The sequence below is a fragment of the Prunus persica genome, chromosome G1 (assembly GCF_000346465.2).
Source record: "Prunus persica cultivar Lovell chromosome G1, Prunus_persica_NCBIv2, whole genome shotgun sequence".
Classification (NCBI taxonomy): domain Eukaryota; kingdom Viridiplantae; phylum Streptophyta; class Magnoliopsida; order Rosales; family Rosaceae; genus Prunus; species Prunus persica.
The window spans coordinates 2689472-2711038 of NC_034009.1; the positions used below are offsets into that span (position 1 = coordinate 2689472).

Genomic DNA, 21567 nt, shown 5'->3' on the forward strand with positions numbered 1-21567 from the left:
TCTCAACCCACCACCACCACCACCCAGAAAGCGCACGCCACCACCACCACCACCAGCAAGGAGACCACCCCCAAACCTCATTCCGCCACCACCACCAGCCCCAAAACAGAGCCCCGGTACCACCGCCACCACTCCAAAACACAACCCGCCAGTTACCCCACACTTGATGAAGCTGCACTAAAGGATGCTGAAGACCCGTTTGTGCAAGCCACCGTTAGAATCTACCTAGTCCATTCACCTAAGTGCCCACCTCACCTCACTAAATTATTATGAAGCTAGCTAGCAAGCTATCTCAATATGTACGCATATGCATCAAAATAAGTGCTGCATGCACGCGGGTGGGATGTAATATAATCATTTTATAAGCCTTTACTTTACTACTACTGGTACGTATGGACTTGGATTAACTAGTATATATAGCATGAAAACGCCGCTCACTTTCTTCTTACCATACAAGCTAAGTACCCTTTGTAAATCAATTTGAAGTATCGTTCGTTAGGGTTCTCCAATATGTGTTAAATCGTTTATTAATTTGATTTGCAATCTTTAGATCTTTCATTCTAAACTCACTTGATAATTATGTCCTATGTAATGTAGGGGTTTTTTCTTTTTTTCAATTACTGAGTTTCATCTCCCATGTTCCACCACTATTGCAACCACCACCCCAAAGATGGTTTCCTACTACGAACAAAGACATATGACACTATGATTTATGGTTTTTATTTAATAACAATGAATTTGTTTTTAGTTTACTCCTTGATTTGTATAATTCAACACTTTCTTGAAAGATCATCTCTGTAAAAAAATCACTTGAATCCAAAATCATTTAATCAGTCAATTAAAAATTTGAAATTTTAGTACTTTCTTAAAGCACTATATTCATTGATTTTGTAGAACACAATTAGATATCGAAACGATTTTTGATTTGTATAATTTTTTGCAAGGATAATGATCTATGAATGTATACTTATAAAATATATGATTTGGATCGTTGAAAAACAATTTATAAAAAGGAACTGATATATATAGTACATATATACATATATATTTCTATAAAAAAAAGCCTTAATGTTAACAAGATTAGAATAATAATTTAGTAAGGAAAGAGTAATAAACTTTTCTTAAATAATATATTTATAAAAAAATTCTACCAAGCGCATACTTATTGCTTTTTCCCTTTTCAAATATCAGCACCAAACACTTGTATTTTTCGTTCTCGTGTCAAACTTCCAGACGCATAATTTTTCATTTTCCAAAGCAGTTTTTTGAAAACCCCTTTTGTAAACTGGTATGTAGGGAAGGAGGATTTCCTCTCTTTTTTTAGCTGCAATTGCAGCAAAATTCTGCATCACATATCTTTCTGGATTCACACTACCGACTTTAGCCGTGTCATTCATTCTGTCATGTTCCCATTTTGGGTGTGTAGAACTGGATTCCACAAAACATCATTGCACTTTGGAACACGACTCAGTTCCTTTTTTAGTGCTTTAATTAGCCATTTGTAGTTATCTTTAATTTTGTATCTATCAATATCATTGCAATTTGGCGTCACTGTGAGCCACAGAAAAAGTCAGACTAACGCACTTGACATAATTTGTCTACATATGCCAACGAACAAGGAAGAGTAACGCACTAATTTTTTTTTATCTTGTTTGCCTTTCTCTATCCTATGATGATTGGTCATCGCGATCCCTTGGTTTCTAGCAAATGAAGAAGGAAGACTACTACATAGAAATTAAGGTAAATGCTTAATGTAAACTATACCACAGAAAAGATATACACACCCAAGACACTAGGCATACGTATTTAGATACAAAATCTCTATACCTTTGATGCAACCATGAGAATAAGCAAAGTGGTTTAGATCATCTATTCTCTACAATTTTTTCCTTGATATCTCTTTGAATGGTGCTAGACTAATTGTGTATAATAATAAGACCAACGGGGTCTAGTCCAGTGAAAAATGGTTTTGACTTGTGAACCAGTGGTCTCAGGTTCAAACCTCCATGACATCTTGGTAGTGTGTGTATGTGAGTAACCTCCCTCCCCCTTATATTAAAAAAAACCTATGTATAATGAGACCAGGAACTTAATTATTTAAACTCTCCAAGACCTTGCTCCAAAATTCGTATACTTGGATGATTGAATCTCATCCTTTGGCAACCCAAAAAGAAAAACAGACTGACTAAATACGTCCACAATATGATATGTCAATATAAGTATTTTGTATCTGTTAAAAAAAAAATACGTAAAAAGATTTCGATTAAGTAACTAATTTGTTGTTAAGACTTTATCAATATACTTCATAATATGAACAAAATTATCAACAATGTGAATCATATATTGTAGATTGGTATTAGTATCAACCAATCAGTGTCTATAGCGGATTTGGCATGTAAATCAAGTGCGATATGATCTAGTCCAATAAATGTGGCCTCAAGCATAAACACCATATATACTACTAGTTTGCACCATCTAGGCTCACTCCCAACTAGCTAGCTAGCAAAAAAAAGGATGCGTCCTAAATCCCTGCAATTAGTGTTGTTGCTATTCCTGGGTGTGTTGCTTGTCAGCACTTCTTCTCTTGGTGTTGATCACCACAGATCAATACACGAGCCACTTCCTTTGGAAGCAGCAAACTCCTTTGAACAAGTGTCTCTGCCAGTGCCAGGTGGCAAACATCTCATAGGACCAAAGAGAAAGCTTGCAAACCAAGAGTACAGGCGCCGACCACCCGGATATCCGGCTCCAGAACCAAGGCACAGGCCATCACCACCACCTCCAGCCCCACCTCCCCTGCCAATTCTCAATCCCCCACCGCCCCCAAGACGCGGCCGGAGGCCACCACCCCCAAACCTCTACCCGCCACCTCCCCTGCCAATTCTCAATCCCCCACCGCCCCCAAGACGCGGCCGGAGGCCACCACCCCCAGATCTCTACCCGCCACCTCCCCTGCCAATTCTCAATCCCCCACCACCCCCAAGACGCCGGAGGCCACCACCCCAAATACCCAGCCCTGGCAGTGGTAGCTAAGCCGCCAATTACCCCACCATGATGATGAGTCTGCATGCGGAACCAAAGGATACCAAAGGCTCGCTGAAGCCACCCTCAAAAGCTTGTCCTTTCAACTAAGAGCCTTAGCTCACTTCACTAGTTATATGTATATAGCTGGCTAGGTTAATATTTGCATGATAAAATAAGAGCTGCCCTTACTATGCTCATATACTCCTTTGGATATTTGGGGCAGCTGGTTGCTCATTCCCGTGTTTAATTACGTTTGTAAGTTTGCTCAACTAATATTTAGTCATGTACCACGTACTATGTGTAACTTAAAACATCTTTATTATACATAAAGCATGGACTATATCGATCTATATGAGCTCATGCTTGATAATTCTCGGAGCAGAACCTGTCATTGCCAATTAAGCTTATAAATAAGGAGAGGATCTGGGTCCTTTGTTGAAAACCAATTAAGTTGAGATATATTCCAGTTGGCCTCGAAGAAAAGTGGTTCTGGTCTATGAGCCAAATAATTTAGGGAAGTGAAATATGGACAAAATGATTGATGTGATGTAATTCAAATTTAATAATGAGATAGAAAGAATAAACGAAAGATATTGAAAAATATGCCTAAATGAGATGCATTTCTAAAAGGATTCTAATTCATTAAAAAGCAAGGAAGATCAAGGAAATAAAATCATATCATACTCCAAAAAACATTCATATTATGAGTGCATGAAAGATGATATATCTGACCCATGGATCAAATGCATCATACGTGTTAAGTCACAATTATGGAATTCGGGGATTACAGAGCTATTTCAATCCTGCAGTTTCTAGAAATTGAACACACCAATTCTGCTTCAACCAAACAACTAAATGACATTTCCAAACCTATACTAAGTTCGAGGAAATGCTAACATAAATATCATACCAACAAACTCTCATGACATCTTAGTGGCTAATAGCTAACTATCACAATTATTGATGTCCATTGCGTTATTTGGCACTAATAATGCCTTTAACCACATCATCCTATACAACTGTACACTAATGTCAGTGATTTGCTCAAAATTGTTGTAACGTCCTAAATTGCAATCCACCATTTCTATTAATTATTTTTAAAAAAACAAAGTGAGATAAGGGAATCTAGTGCTTATAGTCCATCCTTACATGATTGCCATATTCTAGATTTAAGCTCCATATGACCCCTAAATAGCAAATGTGCAAAATGGCACTTCGATGAGAAGGAAGAACATCTAAGCATGAAAAAATATATATTATATATATATTATATAATTATATAATTAAATAAGTGGGAGAGAGAAAGGAGGTGTGATGAACTTACCGCCGTATACGTGCGTGTGAAATTGGTATGCTGCCGCAGAAGTGCTCTTAACGACCCAGTTTCAAAGTGTTTTCTCAAAATTGGTGGCCTTCTGCATCATCTTTCTGGTTTGTTTCCGCCGCACTCACAAACCCGCTTTACCCCTCTCGTTCATTCCCTGATCTCCACTTTCTTCTTTAAGGAAACAAAGATTTCAAAGAAATATTCTTTGTTTTTTTACTTCTGCGTGCACCATTCGTTGTTGAAAGATTTCATTTTCGTCTTGGGGGGAGGATCAAGAAGGAACTTGGAGATGGAACCTGGTGTTCTTGATAGTATAATTAATAATGGGCTTATTGAAGTTAGAGGGAGACCAGGCAAACAAGCCACCACACCGCCACCCCCAAAGCGCAAAACATCATTGCCCCTTGGAACACGACTATAATATTCGATCCCAGTTCCTTTTTTTAGTGCTTTATTTAAGTGGGAAATGGGGAAATTCATTTGATATCCCATAAACATAATAAGGTCGATGTCATCGTGTCATTCAAATACTGCAGGAAATGAGTGAATTTCAGGACTATTAGTCTAATCCTATTAAACTAATTAGCCAGTTGTCGTCTTTAATTTTGTACCTATCATTGCAATTTGGCGTTGATGTGAGCCACAGAAAAAGTCGGACTGACGCACTATACATAATTGCGAGAATATGAAGAAATGTCCCACATCAGAAGGTTAAGAAGCATATAGCAAGGACTTATGAGAGCACTTTCATCTATGGTGTCATGATAAAGGGCAACGGCAAGTGAATAGTGACTGCCCTACCCTTTTTTATTTTGTTTTTCCACCTATTGTCAGGGTAAGTAAAGGCTAACACTATTTAAATGAGATATACGGAGAGGAATTTGTATGGAGTTTTGACGTGAGAAGTGAAGAACATGGCTAGGAATTTATAAATAAATAAAATTATGAATTTTTTGGTTTTTTTTTTAATTTTTTAATTTTTTTAATTTTTTTGGGTATTTAAATTGGTCGATGATGTCATGCTGATATTAGCAATCCCAGTCAGCAGCCCAGGCGAAGTCTTATCTTCTGGCTTGCCCAAGTTGATGCAGCCCACTCCTTGCCCGGGCTAGCCTTCACAGCTAGAGTTAGTTTTTGGGGGCTAGGGGGCCTTCTGCCCTTGCTGGCTTGCACGGGTGGAAGTGCTCAAAAGAGTTGAGCTACAACTCCTATTGTGTGAAGCTATCCTAACATCTACATGTACTCCACATCACCCAATGTATGTTGTCCATGTGTTAAGCTTGAAATGTAGCCATAAAATGCGAGGGTGTGTGAAAATATGATAATAACCACGACCATAATCAAAATGGCTTAAATTATCTATTTTCTACAATAATTGTTTCTTCAACATCTTTGAATGGCGCTAGACTAACGGTGTATGAAGAGAGCATAAATTTGCCCGTTCGTTTATGTTTTCAAGGCACCATTTTCATTTTATGTTTCAAATTTTCACCAAATACGTCCTTGGCACCGCTAAATTGAAAAACACAAGATTTTTTTTTTGAAAATGAATTCAGCAACCATGAACAAATATTGAAAACGATAAATCAATTTATCATTTTCTGTGAAAACAAAAACGTGGCCTTCCTTCTTTCTTAGGGTCAGTTTGGCATTGCTATGTTGTGAAAGTAATCGCTGTTAGATTTGTTGTGAGAGAAATTAACTATGAGAGAAAGCAGTTTGGCGTTTGGTAAATTTTTTGTTAAAAGTGTTGTTAGTACCGATTCCCCCATAATAAAAAAATGATTCATTTATAATCATCAAACTCAGTGCCTCTTCCAAACTAATTCATGCATAATCAGAAAATGAAAGCACCTTATTAGTTGTTTTCCCTTATAAATTTCTCTCACAGCAATTTTTAACAATAAGTGATTTTCTCATAGTTTACCAAAAGGGCTAGGCTTTCCAATTTTTTAAAAAAATCACTTATCACCTCAAATAAGCAATCACTAATAAGGTGCTTTCGTTTTCTGTGAAAACAAAAACGTGGCTTTCCTTCTTTCTTAGGGCCAGTTTGGCATTGCTGTGTTGTGAAAGTAATCGCTGTTAGATTTGTTGTGAGAGAAATTAACTATGAGAGAAAGCAGTTTGGCGTTTGGTAAATTTTTTGTTAAAAGTGTTGTTAGTACTGATTCCCCCATAATAAAAAAATGATTCATTTATAATCATCAAACTCAGTGCCTCTTCCAAACTAATTCATGCATAATCAGAAAATGAAAGCACCTTATTAGTTGTTTTCCCTTATAAATTTCTCTCACAGCAATTTTTAACAATAAGTGATTTTCTCATAGTTTACCAAAAGGGCTAGGCTTCCCAATTTTTTTTAAAAATCACTTATCACCTCAAATAAGCAATCACTTGGCATGTAGCCCGACCATTCACACACAGCCCGACCATTTTCCAAACCTCTAGTAGTTGTGAATCCATCTGTCAAGTTTTGGACTCCAAAGTCCCGGGCGCCAATCTCCCAGCCATACTCAAGTGCAGCCTGGTTGCTCATATCTTCGAAAGGTGTCCGGGTTGTGTGAACTTTCACCACGCCCAAACGCTCTCACAGTTGATTTCTCTCACAACAAGTCTGACAATGATTATTTTCACAGCACAGTAATGTCAAACTGGCCCTTACTCTCATTCAACCACTTAGCCTGTAGCTTTTGTTTTTCTTCTCACCTATCTCATCTCGTCTCTGGGATATTGGCCCTCATTCTCCCCATAACAACCCACTGCTCATTTTTTTCAATTTAAAATTATTGAAGGAAAGCCCACAACCACCATGAAACGAGATCGCCTACCTTCATCCATTATTTTGGGTCTCTTTTTTTATATTATCATTTTCATATCTGCGCTTTAATGGAGGCAAAAAAGCAAGCAAGGCAGCATGTTTTTATTTTTATCCTTTATGTATGAGAGGATAAAGAAGTAATGACCTTATGTGAAAGATTTTCGTTTGTGCTTTGTTGTTAAGGAGAGGAAAGGAAGATAAAGATATCACTTTGTCTTTCTCTTTTGCTTTTCTGTTTGTACTTTTTAATACCCAAAAATAGCCCAATCAATGGAAGGTTTTCGACAGTGTGGAGACACGATGGAATACGTAATTGAAGTTTATCTTAATTTTCATATGTTTGTAGAAGACAAGTTTTCATTATTTTTGTTCTTAGAAAATGTTTTCTAGTTAGTTTGTCATACACATTCTCGAATTTTGAAAATACAAATTTGTTTTTTTGTTTTCATTTTCTTAAAATATTTTATGATAATATTTTCCAAAAACGTAACTAGACAACTCACCAAAACCCTGCTCCGGATGCAACTTCTCTTGATAATCCAATTGTTCCAACTTATCAACTCCATCGTAAGTTTGGATGACTGAATCTCGTCCTTTGGTAGCCCAAAAAGAAAAATAAACTGACTAAATATGTTCACAAAATGACATGTATAAGTATTTTGTATGTTGGAAAAAATACTAAAAAATTTCGGTGAAGTACCTAATTTGTTGTTAATATTTGATCAAATACACTTCATAATATGAAATATCAACGATGTGAAACGAATATTGTAGATTGGTATTAGTATCAACCAAAAATAACTGTCTTTAGTGGCCTCAAGTACATCACGTATACTACTTGTTTTGTACCATCTAGGCTCACTTCTTCCAACTAGCTATAGATCTAGCAAAATATAATGCTTCTTAAATCCTTGCAATTAGTAGTGCTGCTCTTCCTGGCTGTGTTGCTTGTAAGCACTTCTTCTCTTGGTGCTGATCACCACATATCACCACACGAGCCACTTCCCTTGGAAGCAGCAAACTCCTTTGAACAAGAGTCTCTGCCAGTGCCATTGGGTGGCAAACATCTCAAGGGACCAAAGAGCAAGCCACTGTCAAACGAAGGGTACAGGCGGCGGCGACCACCCCGATGCCCGATTGACCCTCCAGAACCAAAGCTCAACCCACCACCTCCACCACCAAACCTCATTAATCCGCCACCACCCCAAGACCTCTACCCACCACCACCGAGAAATCTTAACCCCCCACCTCCCCCAAGATAACGCCCGTTGCCACCAGCCTGCCGAATCCCATACCCCCGTTGTTCGCCACCACCATGGTGATGAGCCTGCATGCGGTAATGGATTCCAAAGGCTAATTTAAGCCACGCTCCAAAGCTTGTCCTTTCGACTAAGATCCTAGCTCACTAGCTATGTGTACAGCTGGCTGATAAAATAAGAGCTGTTCTTAAGCAATGCTCATGCTCCTTTGGATATTTGGGCCAGCTGGTTGCTCATTTCTCTGTTTAATTAGGTTTGTAAGTTCGCTCTTTTCGAATGAATAGAAAAAGAAAATTATCAGATTGGTATATTAGATCAACCAGAAATTAAAAAGTTGAGACAATTGCTTGTTAAATAATTATAAATAAAAAAACAATATAAGCAGCAGTTACATATTGCCAGTAAGTATCTCATAATCATGTTTGTGCTACCCAACTTCCTCAGGCTGCACCACCAGCCTATGCTAACGCTTGACGGACCTGTAGGCTGAAGGCCTTTTGATTAGGTGTGCCAGATTTTTTTGGTAAAACGTTAGCCCAGATTGAGTTCATGCTCTTCCTATTCCTAATAGCACTGCATTATCCAGCTCTAGTTCAACAAAATTCCGCTAGAAGAAAATTAATAATTTTTTTTTTTAACGGATTGATAGAACAAAGAAGAAGAATTTGAAAGCATTAATTTGATTACAATCCTTTTCAAAATCATATTCATTTGATAAAAATAATAATAAGTTAACTAAAATCGAACTTATTTGGGGCGAGCATGTACTCTTTGTGATATTTCACTTCTTCTTTTTTGGCTTATTTATTGATATGTTTCTATGCTTTACCGAAAATTTCAGTTTACCTCTTGACTTTTTAACTAAGTCAATATGCCCCTTTTGCTATTATTATGTGTCTCACGTTGCCCTATTCCGTCAACTTTCTCAATAAAAATGTTATCTTTGTTGACCTAACATGAACATTTTAATAATTTTAGCTATTAAAATAATTTTAAACATAAATTAAACACAAAAAACAGTTATAAATATTTTAAATTTCTTTTTAAAATTCAAACAACTTTCAGTTTTATGGATTAGTTAAAAATCAATAAATAAAAATAATAAAAAAACTTTATCACAACTTAGTTATAAAATAAATTAGTTAAAATTCAAACACCCTCCCCTGCCCCAGCCACCTCAACCACTATCCACCACCGTTCACCTCCATCTCTCTCTCTCTCTCTCTCTCTCTCTCTCTCTCTCTCTCTCTCTCTCTCTCTCTCTCTCTCTCTCTCTCTCTCTCTCTCTCTTCACCAACAAAACCCAACACTCTCACCCCAAACCCCGACCAGGTCCAGACTTGATATTCTCCAACTTCAAGCAATCATTTGCTTCCAAATGGTTGGGATATGGATGGAAGATGATGATGACGACGACGACGACAAGGGTGGATGTGGCTTGTAGGGCCGTGGGGGTGGGATTGGGTTGTAAAACTGCAATTCATCTCCCCAATTTCAAAAAGACTTATATGTGATGGAGATAACACTATTTTGCTATTTTCAGTCAATAACACAATTATAAGTAGAAAAGTTATCTTATGTGTTATTACATTATTAGCCGAGAATAGTAAAAAATGATATTCCCGTTGCATGAGAGTTTCACCTACTTCTTCCATGTCTTGAATTAGTAAGTTAAGGAAGGGAGAAAAGAGGGGCTATGGAGGTGAAAGGTGGTTGCGGCAGGCACTGGCGGACCTAGAAATTTTTTAATGGAGGTGCAATATTGACTAAGTATGAAAAATGATTTTTCGGAATAATCATTTTCTCAAGATAATTTTTGGCGGCTTTTATTCTTTACACATCAAATAAGAAAACTTGATTTTATGAGATTTTAGTATGAAGTATATATTGACTTAATGAGCCATCATTTTTAGCCTAAATCATATTTTGCACTAAAACCGATTTTTCATATTTTGATTTGGTGGGAATTTGATTTTCTAGTATTTTTATTTGAATCTAAATGGGAGGTACTTCCTTATTTACATTATAAACTTAAGTAAATGGAGTAATATATATAATAAAAAATAAAGTAAAAGGACAGAGACATTTACTTAAATGTTGAAAATGGAAATAAGGTAATCTGTACACCAGTTGAGTAAAGGGGCAATTTGAAGCACCTACAATGATTTTTCCGACGAAAAAAGCTGCAGTTGCACCTTCTTGCGCCTTAATGGATCCGCCACTGACCGCAGGGTGAGGAGGGGTTGTTGGGTTTTATTTTTTTCTATTTTTTTGTGTGGATGCTGGGTTTAATCATCGAGAATATCTTTTTAATTTAGGTAATTATCAAATTAATAATCATTTCCTTAACATTGGCCACAGATTGGCCTGTAAAAATCAGGCCCAAACACACTTTAGCCGTCTCATTCATCAATTGGAAATGGCAAGTGAACATGAGATTTCCACATTTTAATGGTTGAAGTGGAGGCACAAAATTCATCATTGCACTGTGGAACACGACTAGAATATTCGATCTCAGTTCTTTCTTTTTAATGCTTTATTTAAGTGAGAAATCTGAAATGAAATTACTGAGACATATAGATCTTCTTATCCCATTAAGGTCAATGTCATCGTGTCATTCAAATACTGCGGGAAACATAATTGTACTTATCATTGCGAGATGGGAGTAGTGGCAGATTCAGGAAATTTCATTCTAAGGGCCAACATGGAAAAAGATTAAAAAATTCCAATATTAAAAAATTTCAATACAAAATAGACCCATCGAAATGAAATAATAATATTCTAATTCATAGTTAATAAATAAAACCATACAAAATTCTCATGTTCATTATCAAAGAGAATTGCATCGACTTCAAAAAATAAACACATGCGGCAATAAACCAAAAATATCTCTAAGAATGTGATAATAAACCAAAAATTAGCACAATCATTTTCGCCTTCCAAGGCGTCTCGTCCTATTCGACATAAGAACTTGCATATATTAGTGTAATCCTGCTCACTTTAGGTCATTTAGGTCATTTTTGAGGTCCATCGTCGTTTTGATTTTGAGCTTAATATGCATGTCTGTTGGGCTTTAGCTCTCAAACTTTGACCCTTATGAGTAATGTCTTTGGGGGAACTTATTCAAGCAAAAATTTCTTCAATACGTAAGAGTTAGGTTATTATTATAAAACTCTTTGTGAATTAAACATCTAAGGCTTTAGATTGACCTTAGGTCCCTTCATGCATTCATATCAGACATGAAAAATTATTTTATATAAAAATATTGGCTAATTATAAAAAATAGTTTTACAGAATAATCATTTTCTCAAGATAATTTTTGGCGGCTTTTATTTCTTACACATTAAATAAGAAAACTTGATTTTATGGGATTTTAGTATGAAGTACATATTTATTTAATGAGCCATCAATTTTAGCATTTTTCATATTTTGATTTGGTGGGAATTTGATTTTCATAGTATTTTTATTTCAATCCAAATGGGGGTAACTTCCTTATTTACACTGTAAACTTAAGTAAGTGGAGTAATATAAAAATAAATGAAAGTAAATGGAGTATTTTATCAAGCAGTTTGTGGGCAATTTGCAGAGGTCAACATCTTCGCCTCCAATGGTGGATTCCGGGCTTGCAGTGGTCAATTGACCCATCTTGCCCCTATGTGGATCCGCCCTTATGAGCCACAAAAAAAGTCGGACTAACGCACTAAACATAATTGTGAGAATGTGAAGAAATGTTTTATATTGGAAAGTTAAGAAACATAACAAGCCTGATCGTTAGAGAAGGTGTACTAATTATCTTCATTTTGATGTTAGATCGCTATGTTATTGTATTGGCCCTTGATGGCTAGATTGTATTAGTCATTTATGACTAGTTTCTATTGACCCTTTATAATTAATGATTTTTTAATTAAATTACAAATGCAATCCCATAATTTTTATATATAACTACATGAGCTAGATGGTAAGAAATAGAATCACCACTTAATTTTTATATATAACTACATAAGCTACATAATTTTTATAACTAATGTCTTTATTTCATATTATTTAAAGGATGAGTATTAATTCGCATGTATGAAATGGGGCAAACTATAACTAACTTGTGGTTTAGTAATAGGTTATTTAGAATGTTGAAATAATTTTGAGCAATAGTTACTGATATTAGTTGTATACGATGAAGTGGCTAAAAAACACTATTAATGACTGATAGTTAACATCCCACAATTATTGGTGCCCGTTGTTTTATTAGATACTAATAATAACGTCTTTAGCCATCTCATTATGTTCAACTAATGTTAGCGAGTATTGCTCAAAATTGTTGTAGAGTCCTAAGAGCAACTCCAGCGGCAAGCCCAGCCAAAGACTGGGGGGAGAAAAAAAAAACCCCCAATTCCAGCGAGGAGCTCAAGCCCGGGTTGGGAGTGGGACCCACGAAGTCGGGCTGGCCCTCAGGCCAGTTCAGCCCGAGCTCAAGCTCGAGGGCTGGGCTGATGTCATTGCTAACGCCAGGCTGGCGTCAGCCCACTCATTTTTTTTTCTGTTACCATGTGGCGTCGTCTAGGCTCTCCGATCGAATTTTTTCCTCCAATCCAACGGCAGTCAATTTTTTTGCAATAAAATACTGAAATTCGGAAAATTTTTAAAAAAATACCCCAAAATTAATGAATTTTTTTCTATAAATACTAGTCAATTTTTTTTTTTAAAATTTATCTGAAATTTGAAATTGAAAATTTTATCCGATTATGAGATATGAATAGTATTGACACGTAGGAACCCGAAAATCTTATCCTAAAATATTATCCAAATTAATTATTGAGGTAAAAAAATTTGTGAAAAAAACAAAAAAAATGAATAGTAATTGCCCTTTGCCATGGCAACGGGTGGAAACACAAAATACTATTTGCAAGGGCAACCACTATTCACATGAATAGTGGCTGCCCTAGCTCTCCCCTTGCCATGGCTAATGGCAAATGGGTGGAGTTGCTCTAACAAGGCGGGTCCTGAATCTTTCAGGGCACTGGGCAAATGTAAAAAATTAGGGCCTATATATATAATTTGTTTTTTTTAAACTTAGTAATGGACTCACTCTCATTTTTCAACCAAGATCTAACCTATCTAAATTAACTAAAAATTTAACATTCAAGACAAATAAATTATATCAATCGAAACTTGAACATGATTTTTTTGTTCAGATTCATTGACTAAATCATTATCAATTCCTACAAATTCTTCAACATGATTTTGCTGTTCAGATTCATTGACTAAATCTTCAGTTGAGTTATCAAGTGAACTATTTGTTTTGTTAAGAAATTTTTTATCTAGAGCTCCATTTGAGATTGAGTTCATTTTTCTCTCTTTTTTTTTTTTTCTCTCTCTCTCTTTTTCTTTTTCGTTTTTGACTTCTAGATGGTTGTTTCTTAGGGAACATTGTTACTTGGAAACAGAAATAATACAAGAAAAGCCAATACAATTTTAATACTTCAAAGAATAAACAAAGAACAACATAACCTAGAATTTGAGAAACCACTCCACAGCAACAAACTTGATAATTCAAAATTTGCAATCAATTAGAGCTTAGAGGAATTCATGCAAAAAGAATGTGTAACTCATGAATCTACAAACAAACAAACAAACAAACAAAAATCATATTTTCCTTTTCATTTGATATCAAATCAAGAAAAATTACCTTCAATTGATTTCTATAATGGCCAATTTTGCACTATACAAAAGGCCACACTTTGGATCTTGGAATATCCCCAAAGTACCAACAAAAAATTATTTAGGGATTTACAACTCTGGAACTAGTAAGAGAGGCTTAGATGAGATGAGATGAGAAAAAGAAGAGGAAAAAGAAGAATAAGAAGAAAAATTTAGAATAGATAACATTAACCTGGAGGTGTGGAACGGTTAGCACAAAAGAGTTCTTCTTGAGGAGCGGAAGAGATGAACGCCATTTTTTTTTCTCAAAAATATTAAATCAATTTATAATAATATAATATAGCACTTATAAATAAATAAAAATTTGGGCCCCCTTGAATAATGGGCCTAGGGAAGTCGCACTGACTACTCCTATTCAGAGCCGGGCCTAAATATCTATGCCTGAAAAAACAAGAATAATTAAATAAATGCTTAATTGCTACATTGTACCCTGAAACATTAGTCAAATCCTACTTTACCCTCTTAAAGTTAAAGTGACCCATTTTGGTCCCTTGACTAGGGTTTCATGTGTCACTTAACCACTTTTCATCAACTTCATCCCAAGCACCGTTGAAATGATGACGTGGTAGGGGTATATTGGTCAATTCATCTGAGTTGGCATATTTCCCACCAATCTGAGTTGGTGGCGTGGGTTTGTGGACTTCACCTCGAACAAAAGTCGTTTTGACTGCTGATGTGGCGGTGTGGACCCCACTTGGAACAAAAGATCCCCAAGAGCTCACGTTATTAAACCCCAATTGAGCTTGCTGGTGCGGATAAAAAAAACCCTCAATTTCACTTCCTCCCCATAGAAGACGATAGAACTCTAGAAATCAGAGGTTGGGTTTCCACGAAAATTTAAGATGAAGCCTGAAATAATTGAAGGAGGGGAATAGCTGGATGTGCAGCACATTTGCTTTCGTGGGAAGATAGCTCGCTTACAAAACCCACTTCAGGGGTAAGTTTTGTTGTTCAAAGTCTCTAAATTTTGTTCTAATTTTTCTTAATTACTATTAATGGTTGATGCATAGGAGGAAAAAAGGATGTGGTTTTTTTTGTTTGGGTGGATGTTGAATTTCTACCTAAAGAGAAAGCTCTGGTGGCTTGGCTACTTAGAAGATTAAAGGAACTGGAAAAGGATGTTAGGCGTCGTCAATCAAGAGAAAGATAGTTAATGGGTTGCTTTCTTCTTTCATGGTGTAGGGGTTTTTTCTTTCTAGCAGTTGAAAATGGGCCTGAACTGTTGTAAATAGCGAATGAATGAAGTTACCTCTGTGCTTGAGTTCAAGAATCAGGCCCCAAGAGTGATTCGAAAAGTTTGTGGAGCCTTAAGAAGCACTTTGGTTCCTTTCACCATCGAGACAGACAACTATTACAAATCAATATTATGGCTTGCCTTGAGAAGCTTATGGCATGAGAGCTAAGCTTCCATAAGTTTAGCAATAGAGAGAGAGAAAGCTTGGATTTCTTATAGGAACCAGGGTTCAGAGCAAGAGGAAAGGGAAATTTGAGAATATTTTGATGAGGGAAAAGAGGGAAAGATGAGGATAAAAGGATGGGTGACTTAAGTAGATCTTCCAGCAGCTTGATGATTGCTTCATCGTGCTCTGGATGGTTGTTTTGCTGGATATGAGGTGCCCCTTTTTATAGGCACTAGAAGCCCCTTCTGGTTCAGGAACCCTAGCTAACTTTCCCCAAATTTTGCCAAGTCTTCTCCTCAATTTCCCTTTACTTCCTTTGATTCAATCCTTTTTGGTGAAAATTCCTTAATCCAAGCATATTAGGGCAGAGCATTTTGGGGCTCCATGGTTTTCCTGCAGCTGACTTCTTCCATCATGGGTGAGGCACCTCTTACTTTTCATTCTGGTTTTTCTACCAAAGTTTGTAGAGGAAAGAATGGGTAAGGGTGCTGGTCTAAAAGGTGTCTCATTTCCAGTAGCCATGCACATGGATTTCACTTGGTTTTAACGATGGCTTAATTTTGATTTGGTTTTAATAGGGTGCTGGGATTTTTTCTAAGGTGCTAGGCTATTTATTCTCTCTTATCCTTACCCATATATTTGGGCTGAAGAAATGGGCCTGAGTTTGGTGCTCCCAAACAGCCTAAAACTTCCATTTCTTGGACCATCAATAAGCCTCATGAACACTCGTAACCATCCATACCACAACCTACTCAATAAGCCCCAGGCATTTGCGTGGCTTGGACCTACTTAAGCTTGTAGCGTGGCTTGGTACTAAAATAAAGGTTTTCTTCGCTTGACATTGTGTGTCGTGTGGTGTGTTTGTGCTCAGGCTCTGCCTTATTGTAACGGGCTATGGACGGGACATTGAGCGCGGGTTCATGGAACCATTACATTTTACAGGCTCATTGCAACCTCTTTGCGTGGCGGGTTGCTTATTGGCTTGGTGTGGCATGCATACCATAACTTGTGCAAGAGCATATGACAAATTCTTCCATAACCCCCGTCGGGTTTCTTTCTCGATTGAGTGTTGTATTGGGTTAGAAATATATTTGGGCCCAGCCTTGGATTTTTTGGGCCTCAACACACGAGGTTTAGTAATTATGTTGTTTTGGCAGTTTCTGCAAAAGTTGTGACATAATTAAGCCATTAGAGGTTGGCGATGGATGAAATATGGTGATTTTGGAAGTCTGTATTTTGCATGAGTATATCTTGTACGGTTCGGGGGGTAATCGGCGTACTCCGATCAGTGGGGGAGAATCTTTGGCTCTATCGGTGATGATGGATGAATTAGGGTGATGTGGATGTATTTTGCAACTATTTGTAACAAATCATGTATTGGTACTTATCTATTGAACAAAATGTGGGAGGCAGTTTTATAATTGGCATTATTCTAGTACTTATGTAATGAATATCAAAAGAATTACCAAAACAATAGTACCTCCAACACTTCTTAACAGTTACCAAAACAATAATTATGAACATAACAATTCCTCACAAATATCAAAACACAATTTATAACATTACTTTCAATCTGGAAAACATTGATGAAAATCAATACTAGTACTTGATATATGTTACGAGCTATCTAACAAGGTTTGTCCTAAATAGTTGGACTTGCAATATATCAATTTAAGCATCATCCAGCACTTGCACATCATCAAAATATAATACATGAAAAGCTCGTCTAAAGAGTCAATTCAGCCAAATCACAAGACGTGCACATCATCAAATTAACAGTTTAATAAGAGGCATTTTAACAAAACACGCAACACTTGCACATCATCAAAATCTCCAAGGCTGATAACTATCTAACAACTCCTTCTTATTGGTAAATTTATTCCTTTTGGCAGGAGATTTGAACATTTTTTTTTTGTACCAGTGCCAAAAGGCTGTAATGAGCTTGCAGTTGGTTGAGATCCATGCATACTTTGAGAACTTGGACAAGCTTGCACAGATTGACTCCCTTGCACATATTGACTTCCAATGGAAGTTTGAGATCCTTGCACAGTTTGAGAAGCATCCTTCTTATTGGTAAATTTATTCCTCTTTGCAGGAGACTTGAATTTTTTTTTTTTTTGTTTTGTACTAGTGCCAATAAGTTGTGACAAGCTTGCAATTGGTTGAGATTCATGCACAGTTTGAGAAGCTTGGACAGTTTGAGAAAAATGGGCAGTTTGAGAAGCTTGGGCAGCTTGAGAACATTGGCCAGTTTGAGAACATTGGCTAGTTTCCAACCTTCTTTCGACCTAAAAATTGAAGCACAATGCAATTTATATCAACTACATAAAATATCTATTCCTCTAAACACTGTTTACAGGTTACTTGTCTCTTGATTGTCTTCTAACCCTCTTGGTTGATGTGGTGACAATTATTTTCTTCACCCTTGGTTTAGATGGGACCTGACATAAGAAGAGAATAACATAAAATAAATATTAAAGATCCAAAACAATTATAATTACAATGTAAGAGAATAGCCAAATCTGACTGAAACTGTCTTTCTTTGCCTTAGGGTAGCTCCTCCTATTATGGCCTCCATATCTACAAACTGAACACTCAGCGGTTTCCAAGTTCTACCTTTGTAGCTTGGTGGCTTTCGGATTAAAGGTTTGTGGTGGTTCACCTACTAATCTCATCCTCTTTTTCCTTGGTCTCCTAGGTTTCTTGTGATACAGTGGTGGCAGCAAAAGAGGCCTATGACACTAAAGCCACAAGTCTTCGCTTGTCATTAGGTGCACCATTGGACTATAAACTCTCATAAATGCTTCCTTCTTGTAACAATCATCAACATAAGCAATATGATCCCCACTTAATTGTCAAATGGCAACATAAGCATGCTTGCATGAGATCCTAATGATATCCCATCTCCTATATGAACAAATGTTCCTTGCCAAATCAACCTCATCCTAACTTCCATCATGGTTTTTCACTTCATATAATTCTGCCCAACAAGCTTTGGAATACACCAACTTGCTTCTCTCTTCATCTTCTCAAAAATGCTAAAAATCCTTGGACCTATGTCATGTTTCCATCTCTCAGAAGATGCTCTTCTAGTTTCCACCATCAACATAATATAGTATCTAATCCTCTCAAGCATGGTTAAAATGGGTTTGTCTCTGGTTTTTAGAAGGGCACCATTTAAAGTCTCACACGTATTATTCAAAAGGATGTCACACTTAGAATGAGTTTTAAAGTGAGCTCTACACCATTGTGATAGATCTAAGGCCACCACCCAATCAAATGCAGCTTAGCTCAACTTTCTCATTTTTTTTAATCTCAGCATCCCACCATGGGATGGTTGTGCTCCTTGCAATTTTTTCCATTTGCAATTTCAACACCAATCCTCTATGACCAGCAAGCATAAAATTTGCTTCTAAGTGTTTAGGCAGTGTATGTGCTCAACATTTGGAAAATGATCATCTACTACATCAATCAAACCTTTTTGCCTGTCTGTGATAAAGACATAGGAGTTGCTGTTTTTCATTCCAAGGTCTTCTGCCAACAATTGACAAAACGAAGACCATGTTTCATAATTCTCCACCTCAACCACTGCATATGCAATATGATACATGTCGTCGTTGGGATTCATAGCAACAACAAATAGTAATTGTCCAGGGTGATGACCTTTGATGTGACAAGCATCAAATCCTATCACTAGCCTACATCCTTGCAAAAAATTGTGTTTAACTACAACCAAGAAAATGTAAATCCTCTAAAACCTTGGTCTTTCACCTTCCAGCTCACATTTGATAATTACTGTGCTCCCCACATTTGTCCTTCTTAGTTCAGCAACATAATCCCACAATAACTCATACTGTTTTTGATAAGTCCCCTCACTTATGGCTGTTGCCTTGTGCCTTGCCATATAAATATGGGATTTGGAAGCTATCACACTGAGATCTTCTTGTACCTGTTGTTTAAAAGATCCCATATCCCAATTATGAATTCTAGATAGTTGAGTAGCATATCTCTGAGCTAACCATGTTGAGTTAGCATGAAAGTTTTGCTCAACTGTCCCACAATCATGCTCATCAACAAACTTCTTCACTTGAACTCATTCATTGTTGAAGCAAAACAAACCCATCAAGAATTCCCTTCACACACTGCCCTTACCTTATTACGATAATTTCATTTGAATTTAATTAACCTCCTGTTTATAATTGAATAGTTTCTAATTGCTTTCCTAAATAGGCCAGTGGTTGCAAATCTTAAACCCACATCAGCAGTCAAAACGACTTTTGTTCGAGGTGGAGTCCACAAATCCATGTCACCAACTCAGATTGGTGAGAAATATGCAAGCTGAGATGGATTGACCAATATACCCATGCCACGTCAACATTTTAATGGAGTTTGGGATGAAGTTGACGAAAAGTGGTTAAGTGACACATAAAACCCTGGTCAAGGGGGCAAAGTGGGTTACTTTAACTTTAAAGGGGTAGAGTGAGATTTGACTAATATTTTAGGTGCTCACCACTTTAACTCAAGGTGTACCCTCACTACTATTTTAAAAGAGTGTTGCTATTTCCACCAACTTGTCTTATTTTTCCACCTACCTTATTTTCAAAATTTTAAAGATAAATTTACTTCTTTATAAAATGACTTATAAGGACTTAGGGAAAAAAAAAAAACATTAAAACCAATTTAAAAAAAATGAGAAAAGGAGAATAAAAAAAAATAAAAAGATTAACCCCACCTCACCCCATCATCTTTCGCTTCGCCTCCACCAACGCACCCCTCATTCTTCTCTATTGTCCCTCTTTGTTTCTTTAACAGTCACCACCCCACAATCAAAAGATCCCAAGCAGATCCCCCCCCTAAATTTTCAGTATTAATAATATGAAAGGACCTTTAACTGAGATTTGAATCAGCCAACAATTCTAGGCTCTCAAAGTATGCACCTCACAATAGAGAGAGAGAGAGAGAGAGAGAGAGAGAGAGAGAGAGAGAGAGAGAGAGAGAGCAACATCTGGGTTGAGTTCTGTGACTAGGGTGCTGGGCTGTGGGAGGTGAATTTGATGGTTGGGGTGTGTTGAAATTGGTGGGGAGGGGATCGGGTAAAACAGAGAGAAAGTGTCTGTCTTTTTAGTATTTTATATTGTTTATTAATTAATTAATTAATAATATATTATTATTTATTTGGTGGGTGGGAAGATAATGCGTATTTTAGGAATAATGGTGGGTGGAAAGATAAAATTGTGTTTTTTAAAAATTATATAGTGGTAGGAAAATAAGATGGGTGGGGAAATAAGACATGGGAGTGGAAATAGCAGCACTCTTTTAAGGCTTGTTTGGTACACAAGACTGTCTTGGCATGAACTATGCTTAGGGACTGGCTTGGCTTGGCTTGGCTTGGTCTAAGTTGGATAACACTTATCCTGCGTTTGGTGTATGCTTGGACTAGGACTAGAATTTTTTTTATTTTTTCAAAAATATCTATATATATGCATATATGTATTTTATAATATATATGTATATATACATACATATAATATATATATATGTGTGTATATACATGTATATAAGTATATTATAATAATATTATATATTTTAAATAATATAAACGTACATACATATATATAAGTTATATAGGTGTATATATATATGTATATTATAATATACATGGGTATAATACATATACATATATTTATATATATGTATGTATATTATAATATATAATATATATGGGTATGTTATAATAATAATAATAATAATAATATACATGTATATACGTGTATATATGTATATTATATATGTATGTATATATACATATACATTATATATTATAAAATACATATGTATATATAATATATGTATAATATATGTATATATATTATATATTATAATATACATATATATATGTATATACATGTATATAATATATGTGTATATAGGTGTATCTATATATTATAATATATACATGGGTATAATACATATAGATATATATATATATATGTATATGTATATTATAATAGATAATATATA

The 21567-nt window shown here is 36.1% G+C and overlaps 1 protein-coding gene across 1 annotated transcript; it reads left to right on the forward strand.

Moving 5' to 3' along the window:
- Window positions 2515-3033, forward strand: LOC109946570 (neural Wiskott-Aldrich syndrome protein-like). Its single transcript, XM_020554831.1, has one exon. The coding sequence runs from the start codon at window positions 2515-2517 to the stop codon at window positions 3031-3033; it is 519 nt and encodes a 172-aa protein (XP_020410420.1).

Bases quoted from the DNA above. Each gene is read 5' to 3' on its own strand.
- LOC109946570 (XM_020554831.1), top strand. From the start codon at position 2,515: ATGCGTCCTAAATCCCTGCAATTAGTGTTGTTGCTATTCCTGGGTGTG.